Source organism: Rhea pennata, chromosome 2 (genome assembly GCF_028389875.1).
Source record: "Rhea pennata isolate bPtePen1 chromosome 2, bPtePen1.pri, whole genome shotgun sequence".
NCBI classification, from domain to species: domain Eukaryota; kingdom Metazoa; phylum Chordata; class Aves; order Rheiformes; family Rheidae; genus Rhea; species Rhea pennata.
In genome coordinates, this window is record NC_084664.1 from 137,598,483 (window position 1) to 137,612,118 (window position 13,636).

Here is a 13,636-nt window from a genome sequence, read left to right on the forward strand (position 1 = left end):
GTCTAGGTCCTTGGACAAAACTCAATAATTAAATGACAAATCAGTAAAATGGCAGACTGAAAACTGAAATGAAAGACGAAAATTAAAAAAAGAGTGAAACACAATAAAAAAAAAGATAAGCCATGAACAACATGATAAATCAGATCTCCTTTAATGTTTTGACTTCTCTGTCATTTGTCATCACACCCTTATGTTTTACACTTTTTAGCATGAGAGGATAGTTTCTGATCACTAACATTTCTACCTCTAATCTCAGTCTTTTGTTCAGTGCAGCTAAGCTTGAGATTCCTGTGCATGAAATGGCATTAATGAAATTATTCAGTTATCAAATTATATCCTCCCTACGGTGAAAAATAGATTGTTATATCTGTTTTCATAATTTCTATTGTAGTTGTCAGATGTGATGATAAAACAGATTATAGACTGTTTGCATGTGCTAGTTGGAAGCTTAGAGGCTAATACACAGATAATGGAGATGGGAAATAAGCACTGAGATGAGAGAAGCCTAATCGGTTTAAAGTCTTAAGATAAGATATAATGCATGTATCATCAGTTAGCTTTTAACACTTACTTTTTGTAGAATACATAGCTTACAGGTAATAAAAATTGCATAAACATTCTATCTACAATTAAATCCTCATGATTCATTTAAATATAGTGAGGGGGAAAGAGAGTGAAAAGTATGTGAGGTGAGCTATGATAAAATCTATAGGAAAGGTAAAATGAAAAAATAACACAGAGAAAAGCAGTAGAAGAGACAGACCTGAGTTTCTTCTCCTTGGTGATTCCGCTTCTTCTGGGATCACACCGTGTAATGGACAGACATAGACAAAGGAGATGGGCGTGAGAGGATGTATTCAGAAGGCTACAACTGACACTGAGGGAAAGGGCCCAAAATTGTCTTAGAGAGAAGTCTGCAGTGCAGAGTTAGTAAATGAGGGGGGGGAAAACCCACAGACACCAGAAGGAAGAAGAAAGCTGAAGAAGAAGTAGTTAAACTACTGTTGTTGAAAAAGAAGAGTAAAGACAGGGTTAGTATAAGAGCTGAAGAAATAACAAATGTTAAAACTGACAGCAAAGTCAATCCTTGGAATGGAGCTGAAGAAAAACCTGGATAGTAAAACGTATGTTAACTAGCGGATACACTTCTGTTCATGACTATTCAACTTTTTGAAATGTTATCTACTTGAATGCAAGCATCACTTTTTTTCTTTTTATTAATGAACATCCAGTTTAAAGTCACCATTGGGAAGTGCACTATTATCAGATATTTGACTTATTTAATTTTTCTAATTTATGCTGAACCAAGCTTTCATATATCCAAAATGGAAAACAAAAAGGAAACAGGTTGTTTGGAAAAGGATATACAAGTCGAGGAATTTCAGAATCCACATAACACACTCTGGAAAGGCCTGCATTATAGCAACACTCCGCCACCAGCGGTATCATCGAGACCAGAACACCGAATGCGAGAAAAGGGAATGTACAACTCTCACAGTCAATTCAGCAGATATTTTGTTCAGAACCAGATGTTACTCACAGCCAACAGATGTCTAAGTTACAGCAAATGCATGCAAGTTCAACGTTCAAAGCAATCATCTCATTACTTTCTTTATTACTTCACATTCAAAACACACACTGCCATTTCAGACATGGAGAAGATCTGAGGGACAGTGTCACTTTCTGTACTGAACATCTATTTGTAGCAAAAGAATGGAGGAATTCATCTTGAAATGAAGTAATAATTACAAAGATCTGTGAAGCTACCAATATTAGCAAAACAAATGCACTCTTCCAAAAGGTATCAGAATTAAAAAGAAAAAAAAAATAAATCTATTTATCTATGAGCTCTAATCTGATTTCTGCTTGCAGTCTTCTAGTGAGTCATTAAACATTGCTCATAATTCATTAATACTGCAGATACCATATTAAGAATTCCAAAAAAGTTTGGACATTACAAAAATATGCTATAATCTTATCCACATGTTTTACAGCCATGTGCATCTCAAGACAACACTGAAAAATTCAAAATCAGAATAAGGAATATAAATCAATAAAATTATATTAAAGACAACACTAAATTTCCACTGATAGCCACTGTTATGGTTAAACTATTTTATTCTATAGCTGGCAGATTATAATTTTCATCTACTGTCAAATGCCAAGACTTTGTTGTAAAGCAAGAAAACAAACAACTTGCAATAAACATATTCAGAATGCATTTTTAGGCAATCAAATTTCTAATAGAATAAACACAGCTAAGTGCTATATAAAAGAAATATATATGACAGCTTTGACAAAGGATGTTACGTGTTCACATATTTTTACAAAAGTAATTGTGTATAAACATCTTTTTATCTGGGCAAGTACAATGAACCTGTAGCATGAAATACAAAAATATAAATGCAAAGATTGACTTTTCCTTGGTGTTATATAGCCTATATTAATACAGTGTGGCTATAATTGCTATAACTGTTAAATAAATAAATCACTGTTAATATCACCAAAGACCCAGATAAAGTACTTAAACTTTACAAAAACGTTTATTATATATCTATAATACTGAAGACAATATTGCTACTACTGACTTGTAGCCCTACTCCAAAGAAGTCATGAGAAAGTCTCTGTCACGACTTGCTTATATTTATTATTTTTAACATGAGTAAGTATGCATTGCTTTGAGACATATACTTGCATTAAGACAGATCCTGCTTTAGAAGTAGTCAAAGGATGTATGAAATAATGTTATTCCCAAGTAAGGAATAGGCCCAGGATACAGCAATGCAACCAACCAAAAGGAGTTCCAGAAAGGTCAGCAGGGGTTAGCACGGACACAAGGATGACCAGTATTTGGCTGCATATCCATCCCCTGTAGCAATGTTTTACAAACTGCATTTTTAAAAGTCATCATGCAAAGTATTTGTTATGAAAAAAACTGTTTACTTATCAGAGACCAAAACAAAATGTTTTCAATTATTTAAAAAAAAAAATCAGAAGAATAATTTTAATACAACCCAGAGGGAGAAATAAAAGATAATAGGTATTTTCTCACTGTGGATACTAGTTCAGTTGATATCTCATCTCACATTATCTGCTGCTTCTAATATTTTTTATATTAATTGTTGCAAATATTAATGATTTACTCAGTAGAATTTTTTGCACAGTAATACACCAACTTCTTTCAATTATTGTTGATAAGAACAACACAATAGGGCACTAACAGCCCTATTAATTTAGACACAATAGCATTTATATTATCAATCTCCTGACTACAACACCATGCCATACCTCCTAAACAATAGAGTTTTAAAACTCTCCATCTCCGTAGCTTTTAATCTACTAAATCAAATCTTCGTTGATAGAAATGTATTAAAATCTGAGAACAATATCATGGCATAAAATTCTTATTAAATTTACATCATGTCAATAGGCAGTCTGCCTTTGCATAGTCACTGCTTTCTTGCGGAACTAGCAAAGTTTCCTCCCGACGCAGGAGAGCGGCACGTGTGAGGGTATTATCCACAGGTTTAGAGACAAGTGAGACTCTCTCAATGAACAAACTCACAAAGTAAATGAAAACCATTGCACTACAGGTCTCAATAAAACAAAAGACATGCCCAACATTTTAACATGCTTTCACACAGAGACTTTCATTGTCTGTAATGCCAGTTATTAAAGAGAAGTATTTAGGAACTTAATATATGAACAGCCATACCTGAAACTTAACATAGCAAACACAACCCACACAGGGTTGCACCGGCCAGAGCCGTGTAAGTTACTTTTTTTTATCCCAAGGCTTTTCTTAATTTCAATTTTCTTTGTTCCTTAAAAATAAAGATGTTTTACTGTGTTTAAGACCTCTTATATTCCGGTGGTTTCCAGATTTAGAAAGCTTCATTTTCTGACACACTTCACACAATAAGGCATGCAAAAACCCAATCAAATAGGCAACATTAACCTTTCAGTCTCTGAACTGCTAAGGATAGAGATAAGAGAGGAACAGAAGACAGCAAAATAGTTAAGAGCAGAAATAATCACTGAAAGAAGATTTAGAATGAATGGCTAAGTACTTGACTATATTAAAGTGTGAACAAAATCAGTATTCCATAATCTTCTTCAACAGCATTAGATCACGTCTGCCCTTCCTGTAGGTACAGAGCTCACTCACACTTCCGTTTTTTTTAAAGGTTATTCCCTACGAGTTGAAGGAGTGATCTTAAAGTGTAAATTCAGACAAACACAGTCACAGCTGCACACTAGACAGGCATCAACTTTTTTCTCAAAAATATAAGCAGAGGATTAGGATACAGAATAAACTTACAGGGAAGACAGAAGTAATATATTTTATTTTTTAACTAAATAATATATGCTAGGTAAAGCTAGTAAGAACATGGAACCTGTGAGATATATTAATGTTAATGTAAAAATATTAATGTAACAGTTACATGTTGGATTAGACATATCATAAAGCCTGAACAGAAAATAAAGAAATCTCACTAAGAAGTTAGCTGACTTAGGTAACTAGGTAACCAAACATCAACTCTAATTCAAAACAGCATTCAATTCCAACACTCCCTCTATCATCAATAAAGGACAGATACTAGCTATCTTAAATCAAATATCTTCCCATTCTAAATCTAGTCTCCTTCTAGCTGTGTCAGTATGTTGTACCACCTACAGAGTGAGGTTGCCCAGGTTGTCCAAGAGATGAAAGTAGGTAGGATGAACTATTTCTGAAACACAAAGAATAGTAAAAATCTATGCACAAAAAGGTATGTGGTTTGCTAGGCATTTTCAGGTCACCTCGTTATTTGTGACTTCTTGTAAATGACAGTGAACTCCTTCCTGACTTCAGGCAATTTGGCGGAGACCCTGAAGAACAGTATTTGACTATGTCTGTGCTCCACTCACATCTGTACTGCAATTCCTGTCCACATAGAGACCCTTTTCAATTATAAGTAATCTCTATCTCTTGAATTCAGTTGTTTCCTTTGGTACAGATGAAGTGTACTGACAATCAAAATGGTATAGGAAGAAATCAAAGTAAATTTCAAAATAAATAAAAGCATAAGAGGAGTACCCCTTTTGAATTCACCACTTGCTAACTGCAAGGAGAGTACCTAATAAGTGTGGAAGCACTCACGGGTTTTCAACAAACCAATTATTCATGCCAAACAGTCAATCCAGATCACTTCTTATTAGTCATGGCTTAAATTATCCTCATAGATTCAACATGGCATGTATCATGTAGCTCTTTCCATAGATTTTATTCACTTCACTGCCTTTCAGGCCCCATGGTATCTTAGTAAGATCCTTTTTCATAACTTCTCCCTAGCACTACCACAGTACTCTGAGCCTTGCATCAGTGCCATGGACTTTTCCTCTTTCCCCATCCATTGCTTTCGAAAACTGTTCTATTGCCCACTCACTTTTCCCCTTCAGCAATGACACACTGACTTGCTCTGCTCCTCACCTCTCCTTTTCACAAGAGGATAATTTTATACAGACAAGTTTAGGTTAAGATTCTGGTAAGGCAAATTTCTTCTCATTCTTTCATATTTTCCATCTATCATATTTTTGACTGTGACTAAAAACTTTTTTAAAAATAACCACCTCTCCTTTAAACTGCGGTTTACTACTTCAACTGATGCCATGGCAAGACACATAAACTATAAAACTATAGTCATATTAAAAATTATTTATGAAAGACCTTTTCTGTATACAGTTAAGGATTGTTCCCACCCAGAAAAAAGGATGTTTCATGTATGCAACCACCCACTACTCCTCTCAAATTGGAAGCCAATCAGTATATATAAAATACTCACCATTTGTAAGCATCTAACCTTTGTAACCTTTGTCTTTCATGTTTAACTTACCATTGTTACGATTCCTTTAAAACTTTAGTACCATTTTAAAGAAATCCTGCTTTCCTCCAAATTATTACACAGAATTATTATTCATTTTCTTTCATTCTACCCTGAGGTGTATAAATCCATTTCAACTAATCTGTCTCCTTTTGGTCAATCATATTAAAATATATATCAGCACTTTTCCATGGTTGTATTCTTCAACTGTTGGTTAGAGACTTAAGTGTCTGGAGCAAGGGCTGCATATTTGATAACACTGCAATCTTCTCAACAGGCAATAATAATGAAACCATCCAGGCAACCAGATAATAACCATCAAATCTGCTGGCCCCAACTTTGAAAAACAGGGGGGAAACAGTAGTGTTTCATTATCTCATGCGGGTAGTTCCTGCATCACCTATAATAGCTATGGATGCAGATACAGTTTGCTAGGATGCAATCAGCTTTCAAACTTTGCATAGTCAGACAAGTCATATACTTCAAAAACAATTGAAATGAAACATAAATGAGTATCCCTTCCTTGACGGCCTAAACTATGTGTTTTCTCCTTTAATAAACCTGTTGGGTTCAGGAAAGACTACCGATGATAGTAGATGAAAATAACTGCTAACTTAAGAGAAACAGAATCTTGCCCAATCTCTGTACAGGACCCTTCTTCTCTACCCATAGCTTACTCATTTTCCAACTTGTTTTCTTAAGACAACATGTATAAAAATGTTAAAATGCTTGCACACTACCTTTTTTTTTTTCTTCACTGACCAGGGCAATATGAGTAAAGGACTAGAGCTTTATTCTCTTTCCTTCATACATCATCTATTACAGCTCAAAAGCAGGGGAGTTTAAAGTACTAAATGTTCAGCAGTTTTGGTAGCAACAAATAAGTATTCCACAAGCTCTCTGACTCCGTGGTGTATTGAGACAGCAGCAATCTCAGAGCTGACATTGGCCAAAGGAAGGGCACACACTACCCACGGCTTGAATTTTGATGTGTAGCTTATCTGTGATTCTGCAATTTTGTCCTTCCTATCCTTCAAAACATTTGCATAAATACAATCGACTCTTTGTAATTTACTGAATAATAGTTTTGCAAATTGCCCTCTAACTTAGAGATTTAACTTAGGAATTTTATCATCTTCTTCCATGGTAAAGCCTGAACCATAAGAAACATTTTACTGTGTATTTAATGACCTTGAATTGTCCTCAAAGAAATTTGCTAATCTCAGTTCTAGTCATATATATACCTTGAGTTTAATGCTTCACATGAAACAGTAGTATTATTTTTCTTGTTACTTGGAATTATTTTTATGATTTATTTATGATTTTATCTAGAATTTGCTTGCACTGTCTCACTCAACCTTCAGTCTTCACTCAATGTATGTAATCAGTATTGAATTTTTCTCACAGACTTGGTTAGCTGTAATACTGTCACAGGCTTGTCCATGTGACAGGTTAGGTTATATTCTTAAAAGACAAACTGAACTTAAAAATTATAAGTTTACAAAGCAGGCTATAGCAGAAAATCTTTTGCATGAAAAGGCCATAAAATTAGGGCAACAGCAACATGAAGTGCCTGTATCCCTCCCTGCTTCTCTCCATAGACTGCCAAGCGGAGCCAAGGAATGAGCTGTGCTAGTATTTCCTTGTTATTTTCTGTGCAAATACAACACTTAGAGCATTCTCTGATGACAGCAAACATAATCCTGTGCAAAAGGTAAAGCCCATATCAGAAAGTTTCAAGGCATCTGAACCTTCTTTATATAGATTCAGCCATGCTGCATTACTGGCAGATTAGAAACAGAGAGCCAACGTATCTCAGCGTCCAGGGTGAGTACAGCGTTGTGGCGTCTCCCCTCTATTGTTTTGACTCTGCTGTGCTTCAGAAATGAAGATACTAAGTGTTTGTACTTATATAGGGATGTCTACAGGGGACAGCAGTGTACCATGCAGAGCAGGCAAAAAAATGCAACTCCTGGAAGCAGCATGGATTTGTCACTCTGGCATTCCTCAGCTTCTCCTGCCCCTTTAATACTTAGTGCTTTTGACAAACACTGACTCTCAGTTTGGAAAAGCGTCAAGCTAATATAGCTGCACCCTTTTTGATGTTCAGAGTGCTCAGAACCACTTCGCATCTTTCTGCATCAGCTGTCACTGCCCATGTATGTACCATGGCAGACGTTACCGCTAATGTCAATTAGAGCAGATTTTAAGCTTGGACCCAAAATCAGCCTTCACAGAAAAGCCTAGGTCTGTGGAGCGCAGAACAAAACCTTTTAATCAACTCTGTCTATTCTAGGGTCTGCCGACTGTGACTATAGCTTTCCAAACCAACTCTGTGTATTCTCTGTAGAGCTGGAGATCAGTGGTACTGTTCCTGAGGAAAGAATAGATAGAAATCAGATAAACATTGTTCTGATTTAAAGAATGTTTCCCAAAATGACAACCTCTTATTGTCTATATGTTTCCCATTTCATTATTGGCACCTATTTTCTTGTCTTGTAAGATTTCACTCATGTTGAAAAATGTAGAATGTGCTGAGAGTAGGCACCTTACAAAATACGGCTGCCTCTTGTAAAAACGGGAAAGGTGGCCCCACCAAGTTTTGCTAGTAACTATGGATGTGCTAGTGGCCTACAGACAATAGAGCACCACAGTTTTAAGCCCATCTCAGCTGGGAGATGGAGATGATGATCGTACCTAGCTATCATGTAAGAGAAAACTCTAGGTAGAGGCACAATTCTGCTGAACTGGTCCTGTGAAGGCAACAGCAAAGATATGCACACATAGTTGTCTGAACTTGTAGTGCAGTAGTTAAGCCACTCAGCTGGAACAGACGGAACACTTACACTGATCCTGGTGCTTAGGAGCACTACTTGTTTTATCCTGTAACTTCCTCTAATGTATGCAAAAGCCAGGGAACAAGGAATTCAATTGCAGGTCTGGCCTATGTTCCCTAATTCCTAAATTACAGTCAGTCTGGATTTTGCTGCCCCTCTTCAGTCCTGACTTGTGCACTTCAAGCTGTACAGTAGTTTAGCTTCAGTAAGGAACTTAGATATTGTCAGCTCATAGGTGAGCCTAAAACTGGAGATTACAGCACTAATTTAGAAGGTGGCACATATGGCTGACCATATAAATTTCTACTTGAGTGAGCAGGAAAAAGATTTATTACTAGAAACCGTGAGACAACTAATACAGCCAAAGGAAAAGGAGATGTGCAGCTTCATGTCCCAAAACCATACCTAAATATTCTTGTAACTGAAAAATTCCTATCCAGCATGAAGCCTGCAAACAAAAACATTCTGCTCTTCTCTGCTCTACTCTATTCCTTACACAGTGTTGATCATCCTGATGTCCCAAGTTTTTTTGCAAGTGATTTAAGTAATGTGACTAATATGTTTCACTGTCTGATGGACAGAAGAATACTGTTTTTATTATTATTTGGTTTGCTTGTTGTTGCTATACATTTATAATAACGAAGAAAAAGAACTGGACTTTACAGCTGAGGTGGAAGAAGTTTTGCGATAGTTTTTAGTTTAAGAAGAAATTCATTCACGTACAGGAGAGAGGAAGGATTCATTTAGATTTCAGAACTCTAGATTTATAGAGATATAAAAAGCAGCTCATACTAAAAATGATGTCAGACTGATTTTTGTGCTGTGTGTAAAGGTGTAAGAAGGTTTCAGATTCAAGTTTTGGAAGATGATTTTCCCGTGATACATGCAGTATATATCCTGGTTTGATCAGCTAAATAGGATTCGGCGTAACTCATACTTGGAGTTCTGAGGCTTGCACACATAAATAAATCAAAACAAAATTCAAACTAAAAAGCAAGCTAAGTCTAATATTAAGCCAAAATACTTCTTTTCTAATGCATGTGCATTCTATCACAATTGCTTACAAAAGCAGGTCTATTTTTGCTAGTCTAAAACAAAATTGTATACAACACTAATCTAAATGTTCTCTACATACTAGAAATTTCACACCAAAGTGAAAAAAAATAAGATACATCAAGCACACACGCATTACAAAAGCATGAAATGTGTTTTTATAGTCTCATGCTTTCAGGTGGTTTTCCAAACCCTGACAAACCTGGCTCAGAATGGTGTTTCTTTTTCGGCAATGGTTTGTCATCAGTTATTGTACCATTCACCTTTTTCTGCTGGTCCTCCCATGTAACTTCTAGCATAAACCAAAAAAAATCAGAAATATTATGTAACTTTTGTTAATAATACACCTAGTATCATTTGGGACAACTTGATGTAAACAAATAAACTATCATTACCATGGCAAAAATTTAGTTTAGTTCTTTAATTTCAAGGTTTGTGATGAAAAGAATTAGTCAATAGCACAAATACAGAACAGAACATACTATATACAAGATAATACCGATGTATTTGATCAAACATCTTCTTCTCTCTCTGTTAAACTTAGCAATTTGAATTGAAAAGCATAATGTTATTTACACAGGTTTCTTCTATTTTTAAAAGGTGATGTTATATATAGATTCCTACAACATTTTTGTATCTCTGTGAATTAAAAAACATTCATCAAAAACATATTAGTAAAAAAGGCTTTGCAAAGCTATAATTCAAATAAACAAAACAAAAACTGAACCATCAATCATGTATATTTTTAAATTGACCAAGTATTCTTAACAATGAATTGAGTCGCAAAACGAGGCAAAACTAGGTCAGGTTTCCTTTTTAAATCTAGGACTAGATTTGCTTTGTTTGCATTTTACACAAATTATGTTACTCAACGCATACCCTCTAACAAGAAAATACCTTATAGATCCTATACTCTGGAACCAGTATATTTGACCTAACCCCCAGTAAAAGAGCTATGAATAGAAGCATGTATATTCTGCTCCAGAGAAATTCATTTCTCTAAACTTAGAATTCTGGGATATCTTTCTGAGTTTGTTAGGTATTTTTAATCTGCAGTTTAATTCTCCATCTTTTGAAAATTAAACTGGGCAGTTAGCGTAACACTTGTTCTTTCATGTCAAAACCAAAACTGGTCCAATCAACTAACAGGTAACTCCCTAAATTTTATTTTTATTTGGATCTGTTTAGAATCTGCTTGTTCTGCTGATCTCACAAAGCACAAGTTTCTCAGAAACTCTGATCACAGATATAAACATGTATGATCACAGGAACAGTAGTACAGAAGAATCTGATTCATGTGGAATACATCTTTTAACGTTGTAAATTCAAAATCAATTGACATAAAGCGGTACTATTCCATGACATTTCATTTTTTTATTTTAGTTGAGGAGGATGGATATCTGACATTTAAAATGTAAACATGTATCTGTATCATCTTATCTGCATCCTTTTTATTTGCTGCTGTTCCATAACACTTCTAAATGTGAAAAGATATTACCAGTCATTGTCAGCACTTAAAATAAAAAACAAAAAAAAAAACCCAAAAAAAACCAGTGGTATCAGTTAGAAGATGCGCAAATGCGCGAGGCTCGTTGGGGCAGGGAGAGAATAAGAAATGGGATGTTGACTCTGTGTTGTAGTGAGGAAGACGCTTCCTGGCAGGAGAATCCTGTGTTCTTGTCCTGCCCAAGGATGGTGTAACTATCTTCTATTTAAGTCATTGAATACAATGCATAAACTGCACTACTGAGAGAAAGTACTAGAAATGAGAAACGAATAACAAAGATCTAAAAGCATTTTGCTCCTACCTTGGCAAGGGAAATACAATGTTCTATGAAAGGCTGCTGAGACAACTGATAATTCCATCATGCCCAGCATAAAATACAAGGGCATGTATTGTAATTAATAATACATCCAGTAACGAATCACCTGTTTTCTTCTCTCCACAGGTTTGTGTAACTCATCTCTCTAGAATCCTATGAACCTCCAAAACACTAGCTTTATTATTGCCAGGACTTCTGCAGATGAAATAACAAGATTTGTGCTTCAGATGAGCCATAGTTTGATTTTTGAGGTTGAAGTAGTTTTAAAGTCATCAGTGCTGTGCACAAAGAAAGAGTATACGACTTTTCACTGCAGCACAGTTCGAACTAAATTAAATCACTCAATCTCTGAAAGCTTCTAATAGTATCTGCTTAATGCTCAAATTAATCATATCCAAACTAACAACAGCCTGCGTAGATTTACACAACTATTTTCAATTAGTTGGGATATAATTTCTTTTTCTCTATTCTCCAATGAGTGTTTACAGAACATACACAAGACAGTTTTTCCAGGTAGGACCGTACTATATTATGTATGGCATATGACCTCCAATACAGCAGTAACTTAACATTTTCATACTATATGGCCTAGTAAAAGCTCTAATGGTTAAGGATCAGATTTTCTGATGCTCCCAATTTATGTTCCAATTTATTTATTTATATATATATATATTTTTTTAACCAATGTATAGCATCCTAACATACCCGTATCAAAATACCCATCCAGGATTCTAATTTCTTGAGTCAGAATATTATAGTTATCTGAAGCACCCTTGAGCTTAGAATGATTGGACAAATGCACTGATTCAAGTTTCTTCCCATCGGTATGAAAGATACAACGCGTTAGGTACAGCCCTTTGAATTTATCCCGCAGGGCACCTGCCCACCACTGCAAGCCCTGGTCTCCCCACTGCAAGTCAGGATGCGACTTGGTTGTGTGCTGTTCCCTCTTGAGAATGACACTCAGTAGAGCAGTCTGGGAGGGGGGTTGGTGCACTACAGTACACCTAGAAGAGGTACAACTGCAGCATTTCTTACATTTCTCTTTAGACTATTGATATTAAAAATATAGAAACAGTATATAATAGGAATAGTTGTAGATCTCCAGTTTTTCTGAATTTCTAACTGTGTCTCCTTAGCACCAGCAATGTTGCAGTTGAACTGGAATGATGCTGCAAACTGCATAAGTACAAGATGATGCAGCAAAATACTAAGATGCAAATTACATGAAGTTTTCTTATGCAAATACTACCCCTCCTCCTCCTCCTCCTCTCCAGTACTGACAATTAACACCCCTTTATAACTTAAAACTCAGCTACCCTGTGCTTGAAACTTTTTCATGTGCTTTCTCTTTTAGCTGAATTTCCATCTTTTTAGATTCAATTCACTCAGCTTTTAATTCTTTTCAGTATCTGAACTTCCTGCAAACCAATTTTTATCAGTGCATTTCTAGTTTTAGACTTTTAATTAGGTTATCATAATGTCTTCACTCCTTCATTAGGACATATTTAATTTAGTCATCTTTCCTGCAAATAAAAAATTCTCAGAACTTCTATTTTTAATGCTATAAGATGAATACTTAGAAAGGAATCATATTCTTAATAATATATGGTGACTACTGCAAAAATAAGTCAAAAGTGAATTTGGCTAGAGCTTATTGAACACAAAGCAGCACAATAGAAAGCCATTAGAATTGTGAGGATAAACTGTCAAAAGCTGAGAAATTACAGTTTAACCCAGATACTCTGGCATAAGAATACAAAAAAGAAGAAATAATTAAAGAGGACTTATTTTCATTACAGAAAAGGCTGAATTCATGTTATCCAAATTTTAATTTACAAAACAAAGTCCTTAAGAAATCAGAAAGAAGCATCAATTTGAAGAGTTCATACAGGGAAAAACATTCTCACCAGTGTCAAACCCCTCTAGGGGAAGGGCAAATGGCTTGAATTCATGACACACAAATTGGCCCAGATGTACTACCTTATATCTGGATTCAGTCCAGTCTCACCTTGCACTGCCAGCATGCTGCTTACAGCATGATGGCCAGGTCCAAATG

General features: G+C 35.5%; 1 protein-coding gene across 39 annotated transcripts in view; it reads right to left on the bottom strand.

The window, feature by feature from the left end:
- The window catches only part of RIMS2 (regulating synaptic membrane exocytosis 2), a 459,058-nt gene that overhangs the window by 103,985 nt on the left and 341,437 nt on the right, over window positions 1-13,636 (bottom strand). For 9 of the 39 annotated variants that reach the window (XM_062568275.1, XM_062568276.1, XM_062568273.1 and 6 more), the window contains one exon: window positions 764-796. The exons of 24 other annotated variants lie outside the window; for them this stretch is intronic. In XM_062568275.1, coding sequence (XP_062424259.1) covers window positions 764-796 — 33 coding nt within the window. Of the gene's footprint in view, window positions 1-763; window positions 797-7,222; window positions 7,235-9,956; window positions 10,047-13,636 lie in introns of all 39 variants that reach the window. 6 more of the 39 variants (XM_062568274.1, XM_062568286.1, XM_062568264.1 and 3 more) reach the window with 4 other exon arrangements.